This window comes from Microcebus murinus, chromosome 27 (assembly GCF_040939455.1).
Source record: "Microcebus murinus isolate Inina chromosome 27, M.murinus_Inina_mat1.0, whole genome shotgun sequence".
NCBI classification, from domain to species: Eukaryota; Metazoa; Chordata; class Mammalia; order Primates; family Cheirogaleidae; genus Microcebus; species Microcebus murinus.
The window spans coordinates 981,961-1,007,217 of NC_134130.1; the positions used below are offsets into that span (position 1 = coordinate 981,961).

Here is a 25,257-nt window from a genome sequence, read left to right on the forward strand (position 1 = left end):
GAGAGAGGAGCCTGGGCCAGCAGCAGCCCGGGCCCTTAGGGAACGGCGCTGCCTGCACTGTCATCTGCAGCAGTCCCAAACTGGAAACCAGGGCCCCTCCCAAGCTGGCACCAGTTGAGTGCCGGACACCACGATCACTCCCGCCTCCTCCCCAATTAGCAAATCTACCCTGCACCTCCCAAGTTCCAACTCTCTGCCCCAGGCTGCAAACCGGGCACTCCCTCCGGGATAACCTACCAGTGGCCCCTCTAACCCACCAAGCGCTCCCTCCTCTCCAGGCCCTGGACATGCTGTCCTCTCTGCCTAGACCTCACTCCCCGCCACAGGGCCAGGGTGAAGGGCCGGGACTGGGAAGGTCCGCAGCTGGGATGCAGCCAGGCTCTGCCACTCACAGGTGGTGTGAGGCCCTCTCTTCCTCAGTTTCCCCACCAGGACAACAGGCCCAATTATAGTCCCCACATCACAGGGTGCTCATGAAGAGAATGTCAATGATCTCCAGGCAGCACTGAGAGAAGGCTTGGGGCCCATGTCACCCCAGCGTCACGTCACAGTGGCCACGGGGCACACTCATTAAGTCCTCATACAGACATGTGTTTAGTTTCTGTCTGTCTGTCTGAGACAGGGTCTTGCTGTGTTACCTGGGCTAGAGTGCAGTGGTGTCATCATAGCTCACTGCAGCCTCAAACTCCTGGGCTCAAGTGATCCTCCTCCCTCAGCCTCCTAAGTAGCTAGGACTACAGGCACGCACCACCATGCCCAGCTAATTTTTCTATTTTTTGTTGAGATAGCATTTTGTACTTCCTTAGGCTGGTCTCAAACTCCTGGCCTCAAGTGATCCTCTCACCTCAGACTCCCAGAGTAGTGGGATTACAGGTATGAGCCACCACACCTGGCCCTCCAGGAACTGGTTTTTTTTTTTTTTTGAGACAGAGTCTCACTTTGTTGCCCAGGCTAGAGTGAGTGCCGTGGCGTCAGCCTGGCTCACAGCAACCTCAATCTCCGGGGCTCAGTGATCCTACTGCCTCAGCCTCCCGAGTAGCTGGGACTACAGGCATGCGCCACCATGCCCGGCTAATTTGGAACTGGTTTTTAACCAAAGCTCAGGTAAGAACAATGAATTCTTCTGGTAAATGTGTAATATCACCATATTCCACAAATGAGTCCATATCTTAAATTTTGAAAACAAGCATTCATCCCCCAAATAAGCCAGTGATCCCACAGCTGCAGTAATACCGTGCTCCTGTGCGCACGAAATAAGAAACGCACACACGAGCATCAGGTCACGAGTGCAGGGGACCTCCCTTTCGTTACGACATGTATCTCCCACACCCCTTCCCTGGTCATGCCATGTCCCGTACAAGTAAGAGGAAGCCACTTTGGGCTGTGACTTACCTTGTAGGACACCTTCACCACGGAGGGGGCCCACTTGTCGAATTCATACGCCCAGTTGGACAGGGTTCTGCCGGGACAAGGAAGAGAGTCAGCTCCAGTTAGTTTCCCAGCGGGAGGCCACTGCCGGACCCACGGCCACTGGCCGCCCTCGGAGCTGGCAGAGAACCCGACTGTGTCCAAGGGCAGCCGAGCGGGGAAGGGAAGGCCGGTGAGGACTTGGGGAGCCCTGCCTCAGTGGGCCCGTGGAGGCTGCTGGGCAAAGAGGGAAAGGAACTCCAGGTGGAGCAGCAGGGACACAGGTGTGCAGGTGGGTGCAAGGAGAGCTGCTGCCAGGGAAGGAGCCTGGAGCGACCCCAGCCAGTGCCAGGCAGCGGCACTGTGGCGACCAGTCTTCTGTCACCTCCGTGGGGTCACGAGACCCTGTGAGAACACGCTGTGCGCTGTGGCTTGCTGCTGGGAAACAGTCTCACAGCGCCAGGTGTCCAGGTTCAGAGCAGTATGAACAACGCTTGGCTTAACACGGGCACAGATAACGGGACACAGAAATCATCTCAGACGTATGTGTACACAGGGTTAGCACGGGGACATTTATTTCCTAGTGCTGTCCCCCAAGAAGAGCTAGAATCAATGACACCCCGGAAACAAGCACGTCCAGCACCCTGGTCTGGGTTTCCAAAACCACCGCCATGGGGAAGCCAGGGCTGCTTGGAGAAATGCTGGTTCCAGGGTGGGGCAGGAAACGGATAAGATGAGCCTGGAGCATCTCTTGGTGCCTAAAAGCAAGGACGTCCTCAAAAACCTCACAACGACGGGGTGTCAAAGGACCAGAGGAGCCAACTGAAAGGGCTCCCAGTGTCCAAAGCTGGAATGATCAGAGCAACAAAAGCAATCAACTGGTGTTGGCAAATGGCTCAAAGTATAAAATGAACAGCCACGAGTCCATACTGATATAAAGGACTAAATACACGCATAAATGGGGGAAAGGACACAAATGTTCCAAGGAGACTTCCAGATAATTTCTGCAGCTACTCCCCTTTAGGGAGATGAAACTTAATGCCCCACCCCGTGTGGGGGCTCGGCATAGTGACTTTTCCCCAAAGACTGTAATATGAAAGGGTAATTAAAGAGCAACTGCCCAGCCCAGACATGCGACAAACACGACCTCAGCCAGGTGGCCACGGTTAACATCAGCAGCGATACGGCATGCTGACATTATGTACCCTTGATGTCACGTGATGAGAAAGGCACAACACCTGCGTGGCCTTCCTGACCCAAACTCAACAGCTCGACCAAGAGAGAAACATCAGACAGACCCAGACTGAGGTGCGTCCTATAAAATGCCTCACCAGTCAAAACTGTCAAGGTCACCAAAACTACGGAGCGTCTGGGAAACTGTCCCAAACCAGAGGTTAAAAAGAGACAAGACAGCTAAATATAACGTGGGATCCTGAACAGAAAATGGACATCAGGGGAAAACTAGTGAGTGAAGTCTGGAGTTTAGTTAACAGTAACGTGCCAAGGTGGGGTCTTAGTCATGACAAATGCACTATGGGGACACTGGGTGAGAGGCACATGGGCGTTCTCTGCACTAGCTTCCCAACCTTTCTATAAACCTACAACTATTCTAAAGTGAACAACAACCACAACAAAGTAACTGGGACATGTCCAAAGGACACAAGAACCAGTCGGGAGGGCCTCAGGTCACACTGGGGACAATTTAAGCAACAAAATAATTAATGATAGCGTCTGTGAGCCTACACTGACGTAAATAATTACATAAACAAATAAAGGGGGGAGAAGAGACAGCCCTTCCAGGCAGTGGCATTCCAATTAACACCAGGGAAGGGAATCATGGAAGCAGAAAGCCACATTTTTGGCCACTCTCATGTAATTATCTTTGCAGGCAAGACTCCTCCATAGATGGCGCTGTAGTTTGGGTATTTGTCCTCTCCAACCTTCCTGGTAATATCTGATCCCCAGTGTTGCAGGCGAGGCCTAGTGGGAGGTGTTCGGGTCATGGGGGCGGATCCCTCATGAATGGCTCAGTGCTGATGAGTTCTCACTCTATTAATTCTCCTGAGAGTTGTTATTAAAATGAGCACCCCCTGGCTGGGCATAGTGGCTCACGCCTGTAATCCTAGCACTCTGGGAGGCTGAGGCAGGAAGATCGCTCAAGGTCAGGAGTTCGAAAACAGCCTGAGCAAGAGTGAGACCCTGTCTCTACTATAAATAGAAAGAAATTAATTGGCCAACTAAAAATACATAGAAAAAATTGGCCGGGCATGGTGGCGCATGCCTGTAGTCCTAGCTACTCGGGAGGCTGAGGCAGAAGGATCGCTTGAGCCCAGGAGATTGAAGTTGCTGTGAACTAGGCTGACACCACAGCACTCTAGCCTGGGCAACAGAGTGAGACTCTGTCTCAAAAAAAGAAACGCCCCCGCCCCCAGCCTTCCCCTCTTGCCATGCGGTCACTGCACACACCTGTGCCCCTTCACCTTTCCCCTTGGGTGGAACGAGCCTGAGGCCCTCACCCGATGCCCGGTCTTCCAGCCAAGAGAAGCACGAGCCAAATAAACCTTTCTTCCTTATACATTAACCAGCCTCAAGTGTTCCTTTATAGCAATAGAAAAAAGACTAAGACAGATGCTAAAACTATCGGGAAAGTAGGAAGAAAAATGGGATATTCACGTAGCATGTAAGTCCTTTCCCATGAGATACTTATTAATTACAGAGGAAAATTCTTAGGTTTGCAGTGGGGAAACCCAGCAGGCACCTCATTAACTGAGAGAGCAAAGTTAACATCCCTGGGGACAAAGTACCGTGGCGTCTACTAGCTCCCGCTACGGAACACTGCAAGCACCACTCCTGGGATGACATCAAACTCAAACACAGGGGCTGTCTACCAAATGCCCCAACAGGATTCAGAAGTATCAAGCTCATAGGCTGGGTGGGGTGGCTCACACCTGTAATCCCAGCACTCTGGGAGGCTGAGGTGGGAGGGGAGGATCGCTTGAGGTCACGGGTTCGAGACCAGCCCGAGCAAGACTCTTGTCTCTACAAAAAATACAAACATTAGCTGAGTATGGTGCAAGTGCCTATAGTTCCAGCTACTCAGGAGGATCACTTGAGCCCAGGAGTTTGAGGTTGCAATGAGCAATAATGACACCACTGCACTCCAGCTGGGTGACAGAGCAAGACTCTGTCTCAAAAAAAAAAAAAAAAGTTAGCAAGCCTCAATCAGGTGGTGCCCAGCTGTTTACACTCCGAACAGTGTGGCCCCAGCACCTCCTAGGGTTCCAACCTTGTTCAACCCAGGGGCAGGCATGGGGACACCCGTGAAGGACAAAGATGGACTGGGGAACTGTCCCACACATGCCACAAAGACACAACAACTATAGGCAGTGTGGGACCCTGGACCAGAATGAGGCTGTTAGTGTGAAAACTATAGTCAATCAGTATTATTTTTCTGGTTTCCATAACTGTCCATGGGTTATGAGATTTGCGAAGACAGGTGAAGGGTACAGAGCAATTCTTTACACTAGTTCTACAATTTTTATAAGTTTGAGATCATTTCAACTGAAAAATTAAAAATATATCAAAACCAACCAAACAAAATCACCACACAAGGCTGCAGAACAGCACCTCGGGGAGGGCTGCTCTGGTAGAGATGGAGGTTTGGAAAGTTCGAGATGAAAGGGGAGACTGAGGACTGGAGAGGGCTGTGACCTGCAGAAAGGAGGGCAGGGGCTATGCCGGGAGCAGGAGCTCAAGCCGCGCAGCAGGAACGAGGGGAGCAACTTGGGTGTGACCCCAACGGGCGGTCGGGCAGGCCACCTACGGCCCTGCGGAAACAGGACCTGCGCCTCCAAGGCGGCCTATGTCACCCAGCTGTGAAGAAGGCAAGGGGGACACCAGAAATGGCTCCAGGGTAAACTCGAGAGGGTTCTGACGCCAGCCCCCACCCTTGGGGGTGTGCAGCCCAGAGGCCCGGCGCCGTCTTGCCTGCGAGAGCGTAATCCTGGCTGCCTGTTCTGAACCGCTGACTCGGGAGCCACCAACACCTGAACCGGGAGCACCTGGGTGAGGCAGGGGCGTGCTCCAGGGCCAGGCCAATCAGAGCAGACTGCCCCCGCCAGGCATTGGCTGGGGGCTGAACATGTGACCTGAGTGGAGCCAATCAGAGTCAGCCCGGGGGCTTCTGGGCAAACCCTGGGGCAGTGCACCTTTCTGCGAGTGAGACAGCCTCCTCGGATGCCGCTGGGGAGCCCAGACCCCGCCACGCCTGAGCGCCTGAGCGCCTGTGCAGCTGGCCGAGGGCTCCGGGCCGGCAGGGCACTGCTCCATGAGGGAGTGGAAACAGTGTTTGCTCAAAGGAGCCTCAAACAGCCTCTCCCTGCCCTTCTAGAGGGAGGCTTTTGTCTCCTGCGACTCCCAGGCGTGCACTGTGCTGCTTGTGGGGCTGGAAGAGGACGCCCCGGACATCTTGGGGAAAGAGCCCCAGTTGGGATGACGGAGTGAAACCACAGGCAGACTGGCACAGGCCAAGCTGCGTTCCCCTCCCCAGCCCGCCCAAGGCTCAGGTTGCCTTGCCGACACCCAGTTCCTCAAAACATGACTGTATTTGGGGACAAGGCCTTTACAGAGGTAATGAAGTTAAAATGAAGCCATTCACATGGGCCCTAATCCAGCCTGAGTGGCATCGTCAAGAGAAGAGATTAGCACACAGAAGCACAGAGGGACGTCCCCTGTGACGAGAGGGAGAAGGCGGCCGTCTGCAAGCCAACGAGAGAGACCCCCGAGGGAACCAATGCGGCCCACACCTTGACCTTGGACTTCTGGACTCCGGGAAAATAAATTTCTGTCATTTAAGCCGCCTAGTGTGGCAAACTTGGAAACGAACGGGAGGCGGGCGCACTCACGAGAGGGGCACGATGATGAGGAAAGGGCCGTTGATGCGCTTGTGCTCCATGAGGTACGTGATGAGCGCGATGGTCTGGATGGTCTTCCCCAGCCCCATCTCGTCCGCCAGGATGCCGTTCAGGTTGTTGTTGTACAGGGACACCAGCCACTCCAGGCCTTTGATCTGCAAGGACAGAGGGGGCCATGCCAGGACTGAAGCCTGGGCTGGACTCAGAGCGTGCCCGGCGCCTCAGACTCAGTCACTGCCGAGCACGAGTTCTGTCTGGGCCACGTCCCACACGAGGCCACTATTACTCCTGAGAATTTTGCTCCGAACCAACCTGATCCTTTTCTTTTTGAGACAGAGTCTCGCTTTGTTGCCCAGGCTAGAGTGAGTGCCGTGGCATCAGCCTAGCTCACAGCAACCTCAAACTCCTGGGCTCAAGCGATCCTCCTGCCTCAGCCTCCCAAGTAGCTGGGACTACAGGCATGCGCCACCATACCCGGCTAATTTTTTTTTATATACATATTAGTTGGCCAATTAATTTATTTCTATTTATAGTAGAGACGGGGTCTCACTTTTCCTCAGGCTGGTTTCGAACTCCTGACCTTGAGCAATTCGCCTGCCTTGGCCTCCCAAAGTGCTAGGATTACAGGCGTGAGCCACTGCGCCCAGCCAACCTGATCCTTTTTGACTTAGCCTCGTGTACCCGACATTTCTATGTCTGGTGGACATTTGAATAATTAATTCCTAACTGTTACCTTGTCCATCTGTCACTTGACACCACCCACCTGGTGTGGACCATGTGACACTTGGATTCAGGAAACCACTAGGGCTACTTAGTGACAAATCCTCGGCCTACACGTCCCTTCCCGATGAAGGGAGGGCTTTCCACAGTGTGGGCGCTTTCTGAAATGCAGGCAGTAACGACAAGACTGCTTCCCATGGAGTACCATGTTATTCAGGCAAACCTGAAAATTTTCGTAATACCCTGAAGAAGTAAATAAGGGCCAAGTTCTAATTCTTCGATTACACTGGCCTTGGGAGGTTCCACTGGCCACAGGATTTGCCTCTTTGGAAACTGATATTGGCACAGAGGGTTTGAGAGTTCGATAAAGGAAGGCTGGGAAACGGGTCTCGACCACACGGCAGTCAGGGAGCCGGGTTCTCGGCTGGAGTATACTGGCCGCCTCCTGGGCCCTCACAGACGAGCTGAGGAAGCGCGGCCACAGAAACGGGAACTTCTCGCAGCTGCACGTCCTGACTGTCCGAAGCCAGGCTCTGCTAAGAGCTCAAAGCCGCCATCTCCACGCCTCATAAAGAACCCGAACCTCGTTTCCAGACTCACTTTCGCACAGCACACAACTACAGCTGCATCTCCTCTGGCAGCGGACCTGCCCGATCACGTCCCTGCTTTAAAGATGGGGAAACTGAGGCTCAGAGGTGAAGAGCGGGTTCCCCAAAGACAAGGAGTGGAATGTGAACTCAGGTCTGCCGAAGTGCAGCGCTCCCCTCCCCCACGAGCCTGAGAACAGCCTTGTGAAGGCTGCTACGTGGTGGAGGCCTCCCTGCCCCTCCTGCCTCACCTGGTACTGTTTGAGGACACCGTTGACCATAAGCGCCGACTGCTTGTCCACTCTCTCGGTGACGGCGTGGGCCACAGCGTAGTAGGACTGCAGGCCACGCGCAAGGGCCTGGGACACGCCATACTCATCATCAACATCTTGTTTGGCATTCCTAGGATTGGGATGGAAGTGCCAGGTGAGGACACGTGTTCCTATTTGTGACAACGTACTCCAGACACAAGCTCGGTGGAGCTTGTGCACACTGAGCACCTTCACACAAAACCAGAATCACTTATACTTTGGTGATTTGAGGTGTCTGGAATACAGTGGTGTCATCAGAGCTCACTGCAACCTTGAACTCCTGGGCTCAAGCGATCCTCCTACCTGAGCCTCTTGAGAAGCTTGGACTCTAAGTGCATATCATGCTTAATTAAAAAAAAATTTTTTTAGAGATGGGGTCTTGCTTTGCTGTCCAGGTTGGTCTCTAATTCCTGGCCTCAAGCAATCCTCCTGCCACGGCCTCCCAAAGCGATGGGACTGCAGGTGTAAGCCACTGTGCAGCTGCTTTTTGTATGTCCTTATATGTCGTTCACAGGGGGCTCTGTGTTGTCTTAGCTTAATGGGGTTTTTCCCCAGTATGTTTCTTCTGTTGATTTCAACGTATCCTATTTTTGGCTGCTTTCATATCAACAGCTCATAATACCCTCAATCCTTTCTTTCTTTTAAACAGTATCCATGGCACTCTGGGAGGCCAAGGTGGGCGGATTGCTCAAGGTCAGGAGTTCAAAACCAGCCTGAGCAAGAGCGAGACCCCATCTCTACTAAAAAAAGAAAAAAAGTAATTGGCCAAGTAATATATATAGAAAAAATTAGCCGGGCATGGTGGCGCATGCCTGTAATACCAGCTACTTGGGAGGCTGAGGCAGCAGGATCACTTGAGCTCAGGAGTTTGAGGTTGCTGTGAGCGAGGCTGACGCCACGGCACTCACTCTAGCCTGGGCAACAAAGTGAGACTCTGTCTCAAAAAAAAACCCCAGTATCCATTAATTCCTTACCAGAAGCAATTATGCAATTCACTTGTCAATTGTAATGTATTTACAGGATGAAGATGAGAAATAACCTAAATGCCCACCAACAAGGGACAAGCTCTGTAAGTGAGAACATAAAATGCAACGCAAGGCTGTGGACCAGATGCTCTCTGTGCATGGCCAGAGCACTGGGTCGCCTCTGAGAGAGGTGGTTCAGTGACAACAAGGTACACAACACTATGCCTCAGAGGCACACGTGCAAACGACGAGAAAAAAATATACAAGTTTTGCCTGTTGGCGCAGAGTCTCCGGAATATGACACCCGACACTGGAAAGTTTCCTCCAGGGGGGAACGGGATGGGGAGGGAGCTCGCTGTCGTGCACCCAAGTGTACCTTGTTGGCATGTGAGGCACCATGTGAACGCACTGCCGACATTAAACGCCTATAAGAATCAATGAAATCTGAAGCAAATAACTCTGGTCAGCGTGTGGTCTCACAGTGGCTGCGGGCTGGACAGTGGAGAATGCCACCTAGGGACAGGCTGGCCTTCCAGCCACCCCCCAGCCCCCTCACAGGAGGCTGGCAGAGGAGCAGGGCGTGTCGGGACCCCTTACTCAATGATGTGCCGCGCGTCCACCTCGGAGACATCATCACTGTCTGGATCTGGAATCTTCTTCTTCTCCTCCACAGGCAGGGTGGGAGGCTGTGCTGGCTGAGGCTGCTCTTCCTCCTCCTCCTGCCAGGAGACAAACCTGTGTTACCTGGATTCTTACCACAGAGACGGGGCAATAGAAGCAAGTGATATTCTTACAACCCTAATTCCACTCTTCCTATCTCGAAATGTGTGATGCCTTGGATTTACGTATTTTTTTAAATTAAAAAAAAAAAAATTTTTTTTTTAAGAGACAGGGTCTTGCTATATTGCCCAGGCCAGACTTGAACTCCTGAGCTCAAGCAATCCCTCCCACCCCAACCTCCCAAGTAGCTGGGACTACAGGCGTGTGCCCTGTATCCAGGTACATTTTCGTTATTTTTAGTTTGTCTAGCACAGATTCCAGACACTTCTTTTTAAGGGTATCCTTAGGGTATTTTGTAATTTTGTTGCTATTAGAAATAGGCTCCACATCCCTCCTATCCTCGTCATACATTTATTCCCTGCGTAACCTACCAAAGCCATTTTTCAATTGATTCTCTTAGATTTCCTTGGTATAAAACATTTTACAGCCAACTTTTGATATTCCTTCCTGCTAATTTACTTCCAGCTTCACTGACATGGCTAGAACATCTAAAATACGTCTAATACTTGTGGTATCAAGCATTTTTCTTTACTGGGAGTTTTCTATAAACTTGTGAATTAAGTATGAGTGTTTATTTTGTGAAAGAGCTTTCAGCATTTACTAAGATGATAACGGGATTTTGCACGACATATTAATAAAATACACATGAATACACTGCCCAATATTAAGCCATTTTTGTATTCCTGTATAAATCATACAATACGCCACAGCGGATTCTTTTCCCCATCTATAACAGAACTGCTACAAAGCTTTAAACAATTACCTGTAATGAATCTGTTAGGTAATTTCAATCAAAATCCAGTGGGATTTCTCTTGGATCATGAAAAATGATTTTATAGATCACTTGGATTAAACAGGTGATAATATCACCAACATTTTAGGCAAAAAAAAAAAAAAAAAATCACAGATTTACCCTGGAATTAAAATAAGGTGGCACTTCTAGCTAAATCCAAGTGGTCGGCAAATTCTCTCCCCAGAAAGCTACTTTAAAACTGAATAAAATTGGCAAAAGTGACCATTTCAGAGCTCTGAGAGTTGAAGCATTAAGTTGACAAGCTGCCGAACTTCAGGTAAGGAGTGGGAGTTTGTAGCATTTTTACTTGGGGGCGCTTCCATCTCTCCTGTCTCTTAGCTTGGTCAACAAGAAGGTCCTGCCCGAGTAGGCAAGCCACAAGGCCCGGCAGGGATGCGGGAGGGGGTTACTTAGTCACCTGTAGCAGTGAGCAGGGCCCACGCACGGCGACGATGCTGTTGGAGTTAGGATCTCAGCCGTGGGAGGGGAAGGCATGTTAGCTGAGCCTGAGGGTGCACACGTGTGCACGGGAGATGCCAGAAGAAAACTGACTCATCGAGTAAAGACGGGCGATAAGATTAGTGGCTAAATTCTCAAATGAAACGAGATCGGCAAGTAGTTCAAAGTGCTGAAAGAAAAAAAAACCATCATCTAAGAATTCTATGTCCAGCTAAACTATCCTTCCCAAATGAAGGCTACATAAAAAGATTGAGAGAATTTGCTGCTAGCAGACAATCTCTCGAATCCCCAGGAAGAAATAAGGAAGACTGGAAATGGGACCTACATGGGTCTGTAGAAGAGACTCTACAAATATATTTTAGGTCATTAAATATGAAATATCCGATTTTGAAGCAAAGGTGTAGTTTACTGTATCTCAAAAAGCAGTACAATTAATCAAAGCATGCGCCTAAACTATCTACACAGTTTTGTCATCTTAATGGTAGCCTGTTTATGCCAGTAGCAAAGAAGCCTGGAAAGCGAGTGGCAATGAAATCACGAAAGGCATTTTCCACAGCTTGTTGAGAATTGAATATTTTTCCTTGTAAGAAGTGGTCCAAAGCCTGGAAGAAGTGGTAGTCACTTGGTGCAAGGTCTGGTGAATCCAGTAGATGACAGAGAGTCTCCAAGTCCAGCCTCTGTAGCTTGAGCAGCACTATTTGTGTGACATGTGGCTGAGTGTTGCCTTGCAAGAGGACTGGCCTGTCTCTACGGACCAATCTTGGCTACTTAACCGCAAGCATCCTTATCATTTTGTCCAACTGGTTGCAGCAGGCATCCACTGTCATCAACTGACCAGGCTTCACGAAGCTGTAGTGGATAATACCAGCACTGGACCACCAAACACACGCCATTAGCTTTTACTGAAGAATATTCGGTTTTGGACCGTGTTTCAGCACTTCATCTTTATCCAACCATTGTGACAAACGCTTGTGACTGTCAAAAAAATCGATCTTTCATCACACGTAACAGTATGCTGTAGAAATGGTTCGCCTTTATATCATGACAGCAAAGAAAGGCAAGTTGTGAGACAATTTCTGACACTTGTTTAATTCACGTGGTACTCATCTATCCAGCTTCCCTATCGTGCCCATTTGTTTCAAAGGGTCCGATATTGTTAGAATAGTAATGTCAAATCTTGCTAATTAGGTTGAGATGGATTCACTTCCACCACAGCTTTTAGCTCATCATTATCCACCTTGGCCTCAGGTCACCCACATGGCTCATTTTCAAGATTAAAATCACCAGAACGGCACTTCTCAAACCGTCATTGTACTATGTGACCACTAGCCACATCCTTCCAAAACACCGCCTTGATATTTCGAGCTGTCTGTACTGCACTGGTTGCATGAGGGAACTCATATTAGAAAAGAACACAAATTTTTGATTTATTCGTGGTTTCACAAAAATTGCTTTAAAGAAAAATTTGAAAGACAATCATAAGCGAAAACATGTGTTTGAAAGACTGAGGATGCACTTTCACAATAAAAATAAGAAGTCTCAAAGTGAAATATCAGATATCAACTGCCAAACTTAGTATTTAAGGAAATCGGACATTTCATACTTAATAACCTAAATAGTTTTCCCTTATTTTTTCTCTACTAACATTTTTAAAAGTCATAACACTATATAAGGCATTACGAACTGTATTGTAGGGTTTATAAAATATATGGAGGTGATATAGGTAACAATAATAACAGTATAAACAAAGGGGGAGGGAATGGAGCTATATTCAAGGAAAATTTCTAGACTTTACCAGAATTTGGTTAGCATTAATCTGTGTACACTGTGATAAATTAAAACATACATTGTAATCCCAACAGCAACTACAAAGAAATTTAAAAAGTATAGTAAAAATAAAAACATCTACAGAAGAAACACAACAGCACATTAAAAGGTTTTTTTAACACAAAGGCAGCAGCAAAGTAGGACACAGGAACAAAAGCAGGAGACATAAAGAAAAAAACAGCAAATGTAAACCCAATCATAGCAGAAATTACATTAAATGTGAATGGTCTCAGTCAAAGAGTAGTCACTGTGATATTAGATAAAAAAGCAAAATCCAGCTCTGCTGTTTTAGATTCAAAGAAAGAGATACGTTTAAAGCAAAAGACCGGAAGAAGATACACCAGGCCAACAATAACCTTAAGAGAGCTGGGCTGACCACACTAACGTGAGACACAACAGACTTTAAAGCAAGAAGTATTACAAGAGGCCAAGACTTCGTAAACATTTGTCTCCCGCCTCGGCCTCCCAGAGTGCTAGGATTACAGTGTGAGCCACCGCGCCCGGCCGCTCGCACCACTTTTATTCAACATTGTACGGGAAGATCTAGTTAGAGCAGTAAGGTCAGAAGAAGAAATGAAAGACACACAGATAGAAAAGGAAGAAGTAAAACTCTTTATTCACAGATGACATCATCCTGCATGTGAAAATCCTTATGAATTTACCAAAAAAACCCCAGCAGACCTATAAGAAGTAATAAATGAATTTAGCTAGTTTACAGGACACAAGATCAATATGCAAACATCAACTGTATTTCTATGTAATAGCAATAAACAATCCAAAACCCAAGACCATTCTACTCACAATGGTATAGAAAAATAAAATAATAAATTTAACAAAAGTACAAAAACGGTACAATGATAAATAAAAAGCATTGCTAAGAGAAATTAAAGATGACCTAAACAAATGGAAAAATATTCCATATTCATGGGTTAGAAGACTCAATGTAGTTAAGATAGCAAGTCTTCTCAATTTGATCTATAGATTCAACACAATCCCAATCAAAATCCCAGCTAGCCTTTTTGTTGTAATTAATGAGCTGATCCTAAAATGTTTATGAAAATGCAAAGGATCTAGAATAGCCAAAATAAGTTTGAAAAAGAACAAAGAGAACTAATGCTACCTGATGTCAACACTTACTACAAAATGACAATAAAGATCATGTGCTACTAGCAGAGGGGAGACATACAGATTGACAGAATAAAATTGAGTCAGAAATAAATCCTTTTACTTAAGTCAATTCATCTTCCACAAAGATATCAAGACTGATTTAATCAATAGGGGAGAAGTGTCTTTCATCAAATGGTGCTGGGTAAATCGGATATTCATGTATAAAAAATAAACTTAGACCTTTACCTCGGACTACATGCAAAAATCAACTTGAATATGACCCTAAATGTAAGAGTTTACACTGTAAAACTTCTAGAAGAAAACTTAGGAGAAAGGCTTTGTGATTTGGGGTTAAGGCAAATAGTTCTTAAATAAAAGACTGAAATCACAATCCATAAAAGGCATAAAAATGATACATTGGATTTCATCAAAATTAAAAACTTTTGCATTTCAAAAGAAACCATTAAGGAAATGAAAAGGCAATCACACTGGGAGAGGATGTTTCCAAATTATACATTGGATCGAAGAAGTGTATCTAAAATATATACAGGATATTAACTCAATAAGACAACAACCCAATTAAAAAATAGGCAATATAGGTAACAGATTTTCACCAAAGATAAATGAATGCCATGTATGTGCACATGAAAAGCTGTGAACAGCACGAGTTACTAGGAAAATGCAAATTAAAACCCCAATGGGACACCACCACATGCCCACTAGAACGGCTGTATCAAAAGGACAGACAATACCAAGTGTTGGTGAAGATATGGGGAAACTGGAATCTGTGAAATGGTACAGTCCCTTTGGAAAACCGTTTGGCAGTGACTTAAAAAGGGAAACACGAAACATAAACTTACCACATGACCCAGCAATCCACACCCAACAGAAGTGAAAACACATGTCTATACACAGACATGTTCTAAAGGTTTACAGCAACATTATTCATAACAGGTAACAGCAAAAAATGGAAACACAAATGTCCATCAATTGGTGAATGCATAAGCAAAATGCGTCCTACCCACGCAATGTAACAGGACTCAGCAAAAAAAAAAAGGGGAACAAATTCTTGATACAACATGGATGAACCTCAAAAGCTAAACAAAAAGGAATCCGATGCAAAAGGCCACATGCTATGACTCCATCGCTAGGAAATGTCCACAGATAGCAAATCTACAGACAGGACGCAAATCAGGAGTTCCCTGGGACTGGGGGAGGCAGCAGGTACCAACTGCAAATGGGCAGGAGGAGTGTTCTGGGGTGACAAAGCTGGTGTGTGATGATCACACAACTCTCCATCAAAAATACTGAATTATACACTTTCAATGGGTGCATTTGATGGTACGTGAAGTATACCTCAATAACAAAGCTGTTAAAAAATTACAACAAAATGTTACCAGCCAACACATCATTAGACTGAGAGAAAGAAGCTGAATGGGGGAGGGGGCACTCAAAGACTCCAGTGGATAGAAAATTATCTTTTGCAAATAGCCCAGTTGATGGGAAGGGGAAGGTTGAAATGGGATGCCAATCCAGGTAGTGCTGCGGGGAGGAGAAAAAAGTTAGACCTTCCCCTAGTGCCCTACGCCAAGTAGGTTCCAGATAACCCAAAGAGGAAAACGACAAATCTCAAGTTGGAAGCGGTAAAACAAGACAAAGCAAAGGAAAGAGGTCCGTGAACGTGGAGCTGGTTTCAGGCTAGGGATACATACGTTGAAAGTGAATAAATACTTAGAGTCAACAAACACAAGTGTTCAGGAGCAGAAAACGAAGCAGACCATTCACAGAGCAGGGATGCTGAGCGCTGGAAGTGCAGCTAATGTGACCAAGGAAATGAATTTAAACTTTATTTGACTGATTTAATTTAAAACGGAAACAGTCGAGTGCGGCTAGAAGCGGCCCCACTGGGCGGCGCAGCTCTAAAGCACCGAATTCAGCCAGGACTGGGACCTGGGCTGCCCCCTGCCCTGCACGACATTCAGCCATAGCAGGAGAAGGTCACAGCGCCCAGGGTGGCAGACGCACAGGGGGTGGAAGTCACCGCTCCCGAGCACTAAGGGCCCTGAAAGCAGGAAACGGTCTCTTACCTCCTCCTCTTCTTCTGAGCCGCTTTCTTCACTATCAGATCTCGGAGCTACCTCATACCTGGAAGAAATATTAGGGCTTTAAGACAAGTCTGCTCACAACAGCAGGACTCAGTTTCCCTAGCAAGCCAGCCTGGTATGCGAACGCAAGCAACAGCACCCCCAGCCGCCACTCCAGATCCCCGCGGCACCTGCGAGGCCCGACTCACCCCGGGTTCATCTCCAGCCAAGCCTCCAGCTGCCCCGCCTTGGGGGCATCCGTGCCCGTGAGGATCTTGCCGCTCTCCACGTGGATCACTTTCACAGGGAGGTCGCTCATCTGGCTGGTCTCGTCCAGAGGCTGCAAAAGGTTACCCACGTGACGTGAGCTTCTGGGGTCTCCACACCCCAGGCACCCAGGGCAGATCAGGGCTAACCATGGCCGACTTGGGAAGTGCCTGCGCAACCGCACGCCCAGAAACCGGCACACAAGCATGGCCTGTGGTGGTGAAGATGGGCTGACTGTATATTCAATAGTTCAGTAGAAAGATATAACCCACCAGTCCTGGCTACATGACAATTGTGTCTCCGAGGTAACCGACACACACATTTTAATTTTCAAACAGGCCGTACACAGCAGCGTGCGGGCTCTCCCTACAACTGCGCCAGCCTGACAGCTTGTCCCTTCACAGGCGTCCGCTGGCGTTAGTCTCTTTTTTTTTTTTTTTCTTTTTGCGTTAGTCTCTTATACGTCCCTCCAGATCAATTCCAAGCAGAAGGAACAAGGACTTCATCACTTCTGTTCCTTCCTCTTTTTTTACCCAGACAGCTCTACCATTCACATTGTCTGGCCCTCGATTTTTTCCCCACGTCTACTGTATTTGCAGACCTCATCGAGGGTCCTCATTCTTTCTTGTTAAATAGTTAACTGGAATATTTGAAAAATAAAAGAACTTCCTCTTAGCAACAAATATGGAATTTCTCCTACTTGAGATATCAATTTTGGATAAACATTCCCTCTCTCCCCTCAATTGCTACTTTCACATTTCCTAGAGGAAACCTCCGGGAAGAAGATGAAGTTCTTGGTCTCAACCTTGGTTTCCACCTTCCAGAAACGCATGACACCTACCTCCAGAAATGCTGGCTGTCCACACTGCCCACGCAGTGCAGCAATCCTAGTCTCCACGGGTTAAAAGCTCACTCTCAGGTAGCACACTCTGGGGGGTGACAGCAACCCCTGCCCCAAGAATGGGCTCTGCAGGCTGCCTCAACCAGGGACATTACCCCCTACATCCTCCCTGGGACCCACCAGGGGAGAGGTATTGTGATCGGACTGCTCTGGGGTAAGCCTTGGGCATCTTTACTCTTTTTTTTTAGTTTGTAGGAGACAGGGTCTCACTACGTTGTCCAGGCTGCAGTGCAATGGCTATTCACAGGCGCGATCATAGCTCATGGCAGCCTCCAACTCCGGGGCTCAAGTGATCCTCCCACTATATAAGTCTTCCAAATAGCCTTAGGCAGAAGGCTTTGTACTGCAGTAAAAGGCCAGCACACATTCTAAAAAGAATTCAATATCCCATTTTAAATAAAATCACTCAAAATACGTATCTCGGTTAATCACCAGAGTCATTTACCTCTGGGAATCCAGCCTTTAGGAAAAACCGTGCATCTGCATCTGCTATACACTGCATTTTGTACCCGCAAAATTAATATGTTGAAGCCCTAACCTGCAATGTTGGTATCTGGAGATGGGGCCTTTGGGCAGTAACTAAGGTTAGATGAGGTCATGCGGGTGGGGCTCTCATAATGGAATTAGTGTCCTTGTAAGAGGAGACACCAAGCTGGGTGTGGTGGCTCACTGGCTCACGCCTGTAGTGGGAATCCCAACTACTAGGGAGGATGAGGCAGGAGGATCACCTGAGCCCAGGAGTTCGGGGCCAACCTAGGCAATATGATGAGACCCTGTATCAAACAATAACAACAACAAGACAAGACACTAGTCTCTCTCTCAACCATGTGAGCATGGCAGCCATCAATAAGCCAGGAAGAAGGTCCTCATCAGGAACCAGCCCAGCTGGTACCTTGATCTTGCACTCTCAGCCCCCAGAACTATAAGAAGTTTTTAAGCCACCCAGTTGATGGTATTTTGTAATGGCAGCCCAACACATGATGTACAAGGATGCTCACCACAGCAACGTGCACGACAGGACACAAGGAAACAACTGAGCTATCCACCAACAGGGGAGGAGCTGAACAAGCATGACACGTAGGAGCTGCTCTGTGTGGTATCTCTGGAAGCGACCTAAATAGCTATCAGTTTGAGTTGAGAACTGAATTTTGAATACACAACATAAAAAAATGAATTGGCTTAATATGGAAAGTTGCCCAAACCACTCACTAAATGGAGAATGTCTAGCTATGTCTTGACGGAACCAAACAGTTCCATAAAGATTTCCAGAAGGGTACAGAGAAGACAACCAGGATCAAATGTGCCTGGCTGGGAGATAGCATGGTTCATGTACTCACCTAAACTTTTTCTACAAGAATTCAGTAATTCAAATGAGCAAGCAATAGCCATCTGTACTGTGGTGACTTTAGAAAGAACAAGGTAAGTGGACAAAAGCTAACTTGGAAAGACATCTGAGGTACAACACTAGGCAGGAGAGCAAAACATCCAGTGACACGCACAGTCTTAGAGCAAACACAGCAATAGTTCTTGTGGCTTCTCTCGGAAGGGCCAAAAAGGGTTGAGAGGAAGTGGCACAGAAAATGCCTTTTATTTTTGTTTAATTGAGACAGAGTCTCGTTCTGTATTTGCCCCAGGCAAGATGCAGTGGTGTCATCATAGCTCACTGGATCCTCAAACTCCTGGGCTCAAGCCATCCTCCTGCCTCAGCCTCCCAAGTAGCCAGGACTATAGGCACGCGCCATGACGCCTGGCCAATTTTTCCATTTTCAGTAGAAATGGGGTCTTGTTCTTCCTCAGGCTGGTCTTGAACTTCTGAGCTCAAGCAATCCTCCCACCTCTGCCTCCCAGAGGGCTAGAAATATAGGTATGAGCCACTGCGCCGTCCGGAAATGCTTTTTATTTCCCCATCTTTTTATACATCTTTCTACCACATGAGTGTATCAAATTGCAGTGACGGGAGGAAAGGACAGGCACACAGGACAGTGAGCCCTCTACAAGGGGGCTGGTTAGTACAGACACCAAACTGTGGCTAGGAGGGTCTTCACAGGGGTATCAGGTAACAATTTGGAACGTACCTTCTGTGCATTCTAGAACTGAACAAATAAGTGAATATTATCGTGGCTAATCCTGATTTTAGAATTATGGAATGGGCGGGGATAGAAATAACCCTCTAGTGTTGGATTAGAATGGGAGGCATCAGCATGACCTCAAGATTTTGAATATATATAAACAGCAATGCAGACGTGTATGTGTGCATACATCTGTTTCCTACATCTGGCTGCTGCAAGTGCCTAGAAGTAGCAACAGCCCAGCAGCAATGAGCACACCCAAAGTCAGATCTTGGTTTCTAAATATCATCTCTAATAAAAAGAACCAGGACTCCTTGGTGAATGGCTAATTGCAGGGCTTGGCAGGAAAAACAGAAGAGCCTGGTAAGGAAGGAAGTGGCCCAAGGATGATGGGTGCACGTCAAAAGGACACAGGAAGGCCGGGCGCTGTGGCTCACGCCTGTAATCCTAGCTCTTGGGAGGCCGAGGCGGGCGGATTGCTCAAGGTCAGGAGTTCAAAACCAGCCTGAGCAAGAGCGAGACCCCGTCTCTACTATAAACTGAAAGAAATTAATTGGCCAACTGATATATATATATAAAAAATTAGCCGGGCATAGTGGCACATGCCTGTAGTCCCAGCTACTCGGGAGGCTGAGGCAGAAGGATCACTGGAGCCCAGGAGTTTGAGGTTGCTGTGAGCTAGGCTGACGCCACGGCACTCACTCTAGCCTGGACAACAAAGTGAGACTCTGTCTCAAAAAAAAAAAAAAAAAAAAAAAAAGGACACAGGAGCCAATGGAAAGAGGCTTTCACTGGTCAAAACTAAATAACCAAAACAAATATTAGTAATAGTAAAGTATTAGGACGCATTCAAACACATAAGAATCCGTGAGTCTACGCCAGGCCAAACAGGAAAAGAAAACTTTTCCTACTGTAGGAAGCCAACTAAATCAATGTAGAAGGAACATTGGACTAAAAATCACAATTTTGTAACTATCACAGCCAAAACTGATACAGGCAAACAAAACCGATGGATGCTAAGCCACTGGAATTTTGAGGAGTTACAATACAACCACACAGTCTCCAGTCTCTCCCCACAAGGTACTTAATGATTACAAAAGGAAAAACAGTAACTTTACAGTGGAGTGCCCTTGGCAGTCACCAAGGGATCAAGGTCAATGTCACCAGTGACTTTACAAACTTCACACACTCCTGATGTGACGCACAGAGGACACAGGGTGACAGTGGGGTCTTCCTGCTTAAAACACATAGCCTGAATCTAGTCACAGGGAAACATCAGACCAACTCACACTGGGGGCCACTGGATAAGAGACCTGGCCCATGCTCTTCAGAGAATGTGCAAGGGCTTAAAGGGCAAAGAAAAAGTGAGAGGCTGTTGAAGATCAAAGCAGACCAAAGGGACCTCCACTAGAAGTGACCCGGGGTTTTCTGTTGCTGTGAAGGACACCAGAGGGACAAATGGCATAACCGTAATAGACTGGACAACAGTATTGCATGTGTGTTCACTTCCTGCACTGCTCATCGTGGTACGGCACAGAAGACGACCTTGTCCTTCGGTGGTGTGCACTGAAATACACGCAGGTAAGGGCTGTCTTGTCTGCATCTTGCTAAGGGGTTCAGGAAAAAATACACATGAAAATGGAGACTCTGGGGTGAAGCATACACAGGAAGCCTCTAGACTGTTCTTGAATCTTCCCTGTAAGTCTGGAATTACGAAAAAGTAAAAACTTAAACATAAGTAATGCAGCACATGCACAGAGAAAGGTCTGGAAGGAGACACACTCAACATGTGGGATGGAGGGGGCAGGATGGGGGTCGGGGACACTCTGGGATTCTTGCCCGCATCACGCAGAGCGTTTGGAATTTGAAAAGCAGCTTAAAGTATGGTACAGACCCGAGCCACAGGGCTGGGCCTGTGTTTCCACAAGAAACCCCCGCTTCCTCACCTCACCATCCGGCCCGATCGCAGGCGTCTGTCCCTCTGCATTTTCTGCCTTCTGGAAGGACAGAGAGACACGGTCAGGCCCTGCCCTGGCAGGCCGAGGCCACCCATGCAAACATAGGCGCTCCCACCCTCCCGGCCCACCTTCTTTTTCTTTTTCTTCTTCTTCTCCTTGGCGACCTGGGCGGCCTTGTGCTGGCGCACCAGCTCCGTGAGGTTAGCCACGTATTCGTCCGTCTGCTGCAAGAGGTAGGCCAGGCGCTTGTCCTTCTTCTGGTCGATGAGCTTGCGGTAGCCCTCCTCGTCTTCAGCCTACGAGAGCGTGGGGGTTACGGCACTTGTTCGTGACACACGCGCGTCTGGCGGCACCCCAGGCAGGCAAGGCCGGGCCGGGGCCCGCGGCGGGTTGCTGTGAACCCTCGACCAGAGGCACATTCAGGGAGCGCTCAGCTCACACCCACACTGTGCTACCAGCCCTTCGAACAGCAGTGACGCCTCCTTCGGTAGCTATTACCGAACGCTAGACTCCAATGGCACCCGCTAGGCAGACACAGTCTGCCAGGAGCCATTTCCAGAGGCCGTGAGCGTGTTCCATCCTCTCTGTCCACCAAGTACACTCCAAATCCGAACCCTTCTCTCCACCTGGTCTGAGCCACATCACTCCGATTCCTGCAGGAATCCCCTCGCACCTCTCTATGAACAGATCAGACCAAGTCACCCGCGGCTGAAACCCTCCTGGGACAGCCCCTCCTGTTCAGAATTAAATCCAGTCTTGCGATGGCCCGCAAGGTCCCACGCGACCTGCCCCTGGGCCAGCTCTCTGGCCTCACCTCCTGCTTTGCACCACATGTCCCAGGGACCTGAGGCCACTTATACCTTGCACTTGGCTGTCTGCTACCTCGGCCCTGGTTTCTTATCTCCCCGGGGCTCCCCCATCTCTGTATTCATTTAGTCACACCCTCCCTCTGGGCCCCTGTTCCAAGGCCTTGTCATAGCACCCCAGCCTCCCCTACAACCTGGGGGGAGGGGGTCTTCTCTTCACTGCATTTGTCACCATGCGAAACTAGCTTGTTATTTCATTTGAATATCCATCCCGCAAGCACACGCACCAGCCCCGTAAGGGCAGGCAGTGTGTCCTGTTCCCGGCTATGTCCCCATACACTCGGCAGTGGCGGGCACAGAGCAGGCTGCCACTATGTGCCCGATCAGCAACTTGTTCATGAATAAAGGAGCAGAAACATTCTGGGCTGGGAGGTGGGCAGTCTGCACTGCGCCATGTGTGGCTCTCTGGGGAGCCCAGGGAGGGGGTACCATTTCCACCTCCCAGAGAAGACAGAGTGGCCAGCTAGCTGCATGGGGTCACGAGGTCACTCTGATGGTCACTCTGACAGTCAGACGGACCAAGGTCTGAGCCCAGGACTCTGACTCCCAAACCCCAGCCTGTTCCTTCTCCTACCTCACCTCCTACTCCGAGCTACACAAACCCTTAGCATAACCCTGGGTGACCAACACCCGGTGCCTGCCACACAACAGTGCGCACAGAAAGGGGCCAAAATCAAGTAGCTAGAACCTTCTTACCATGAGCCTCCGCATTCTCTCCTTCTCGATCCTTTCGTTTTCTTTCTTCTGCTCCCGCTCCGTGTTGGCGTGGTACGTGGCCACTGCCTTGGTGAGCTTCTGGATTTTGCCTGTGACTGATCTGTGGTACTCTTTGAAATCCTTGGCATGCTGAAGAATGCTATTGAGGTATTCCTGCAGCGACACACGCAAAAGAGAAGACTGACTCCGCGGCAGAGGTCACTGCGACATCCCCCCACCCCGAGGCAAAATTTAAAGGCAGCTTGTTCAAAAACAAGAGAATATAATCAAAGTACTAAAGGGACGCTGGCCCTGCTTTTCCTGTGTTGAGAAAACCCGGTGCTGACAGGAGAGGAAGACGCGTGCGCACCCGGCGAGCGTGCGGGCAGCTGACCTTGCCAGGGCCAGCCTCGCGCGAGACCGGAAATGTCTCAAAAACACTCCCTCCAACCGAGTTATTTCACTGCTAGGAATTTATTTTAAGGAAATATCCAAATTGGGTCCCAAAAACTCCAAGGTGAGAGAGTCCATCTCAGTGTCATTTTTAATTTTGAAAAGTTCAAAATACATTATATGTCTCCAAACAGGGAAATAGTGACATAAATTTCTGGATACTGGACATACTGAGATGGAATCCAATGTAGACATTAAAAATCATGTCTCTGGACAGGCATGGTGGCTCACGCCTGTAATCCTAGCACTCTGGGAGGCCGAGGTGGTAGGATCAATTGAGGCGAGGAGTTCAAGACCAGCCAGAGTTCAGCGAGACCCCGTCTCTACTGAAAATACAAAAATAAGCCAGGTTTGGTGGTGCCTATAGTCCTAGCTACTCAGGAAGCTGAGGCAGGAGGATCACTTGAGCCCAGGAGTTTGAGATATGGTCACACCAATGCACTCCAGCCTGGGTGACAGAGTGAGGCTGTCTCAAAAAGGCAAGTGAAGGTATTGGAAAAAGGAAAAATGTAACAAAATAAATTTTTTAAAAAGTATATTTCGCCGGGCGTGGTGGCTCACGCCTATAATCCTAGCACTTTGGGAGGCCGAGGCGGGCAGATCGCTCAAGGTCAGGAGTTCGAAACCAGCCCGAGCGAGACCCCGTCTCTACCAAAAATAGAAATAAATTAATTGACCAACTAAAAATATATATACAAAAAAAAATTAGCCGGGCATGGTGGTGCATGCCTGTAGTCCCAGCTACTCGGGAGGCTGAGGCAGTAGGATCGCTGAGCCCAGGAGTTTGAGGTTGCTGTGAGCCAGGCTGACGCCACGGCACTCACTCTAGCCTGGGCAAAAAAGTGAGACTCTGTCTCAAAAAAAAAAAAAAAAAAAAAGTATATTTCAACAATATTTACAAACAGATCAATGTCTTTTTTAAAATGGCTATTTAACTTTTTATTAATATATATACACAACAGGAAGTCTGCAATGATACATACCAAAATGTTAACACTGAGTGTTGGCTTTTTTTGCATCATTTAAAAAACATATTAATTGTAGAAAAGCCTTAGAAAATATAAATGACCAAAAAAGAAAGAGAATTATCCCCGAATCCTATTTGCTTTTAGATTTAGAGATTTTGGTCTTGACTTATCCTGTGAAAGTCTGAGTCCCTTCTCTGCGTGGAACCCTCCATGGCTCCCACCTGACTCAGAGCAAAAGCCCAATCCTCCCTGCGGCCCACGTGTCCTGTCCCTTCCTGCCCCTTTGGCTGCAGCGGGATCCATGGAGGACATGCTGGAAAGCTTTGTCCACTTTGCCCACATACCCGCGTGGCCCGTCTCTCGGGCCTCTGCTCAGATGTCACCACCCCAGAGAGAACTCCCCCCCACGTGTTCACAACGTGTTCACTCTCTATCCCGGCTTGAGTCTTTACACCTAGCACCTTCCCAGCGTGCCACACGTGGGATTATTACCGCCCGTCTTCCTCTGCTGTTTGGTTTTGGCCACCGACATAGGCTCAGTGTTTAGAACACCGTTATCATCAACAAAAAAAGAGACAAGCAGCTGCTTAGAAACAAAGCAGCCACAGCACCGTGGGCGAGGGGGCGGGCCTCGGGGGCGGCCAGGCGTGCGGGCCGCGGGACGCACCTGGTGCTTCTGCCGGCGCTTGCGCTCCTGCTCGATCTTCTGCTGCTTCTCCAGCTTCTCGGTGATGCGGGCCTCGCGCAGCGACTGCCGCTTGCTGCGCTTGTAGGCCTTGGCGTTGAGGGCCGTCTCCAGCGCCGTGTCCCTGCGCATGCACACCACGACCTCCTGGCGCAGCTGAGGGAAGGAGAGGACAGGCTGGTGCTGTGCAGCTCCGTGCCATCCGCGGTGACACACAGCATGCTCCGCAGAGCGCCGCTGCTTCCTAGGAGACTGTGGAAGTGCCTTACGCGCCAAGTCCATGTGTCTGGGAGGTGCTCGCGGGCCATGTGAGCACACAGAAGGTGACAGCTCCCGGACACCCAGAAGCTGGGTCCTCTCATAACCCAGGTGTCACCTCAACTACACACACAATTTTTTATGGGTCATTCAAAAGCAGGCCAGGCGCGGTGGCTCACGCCT

At 48.7% G+C, this 25,257-nt stretch overlaps 1 protein-coding gene across 4 annotated transcripts in view; it reads right to left on the bottom strand.

The window, feature by feature from the left end:
• SMARCA4 (SWI/SNF related BAF chromatin remodeling complex subunit ATPase 4) overlaps positions 1 to 25,257 on the bottom strand; it is a 62,812-nt gene that overhangs the window by 13,742 nt on the left and 23,813 nt on the right. For all 4 annotated transcript variants that reach the window (XM_075998285.1, XM_075998287.1, XM_075998286.1 and 1 more), the window contains exons 8-17: positions 24,799 to 24,972; positions 22,711 to 22,884; positions 21,277 to 21,444; positions 21,137 to 21,187; positions 16,163 to 16,293; positions 15,957 to 16,014; positions 9,501 to 9,622; positions 7,879 to 8,029; positions 6,312 to 6,475; positions 1,393 to 1,459 (exon numbers count right to left, since the gene is read on the bottom strand). In XM_075998285.1, the coding sequence (XP_075854400.1) occupies positions 1,393 to 1,459; positions 6,312 to 6,475; positions 7,879 to 8,029; positions 9,501 to 9,622; positions 15,957 to 16,014; positions 16,163 to 16,293; positions 21,137 to 21,187; positions 21,277 to 21,444; positions 22,711 to 22,884; positions 24,799 to 24,972 (1,260 nt within the window). The remainder of the gene's footprint in view (positions 1 to 1,392; positions 1,460 to 6,311; positions 6,476 to 7,878; positions 8,030 to 9,500; positions 9,623 to 15,956; positions 16,015 to 16,162; positions 16,294 to 21,136; positions 21,188 to 21,276; positions 21,445 to 22,710; positions 22,885 to 24,798; positions 24,973 to 25,257) is intronic.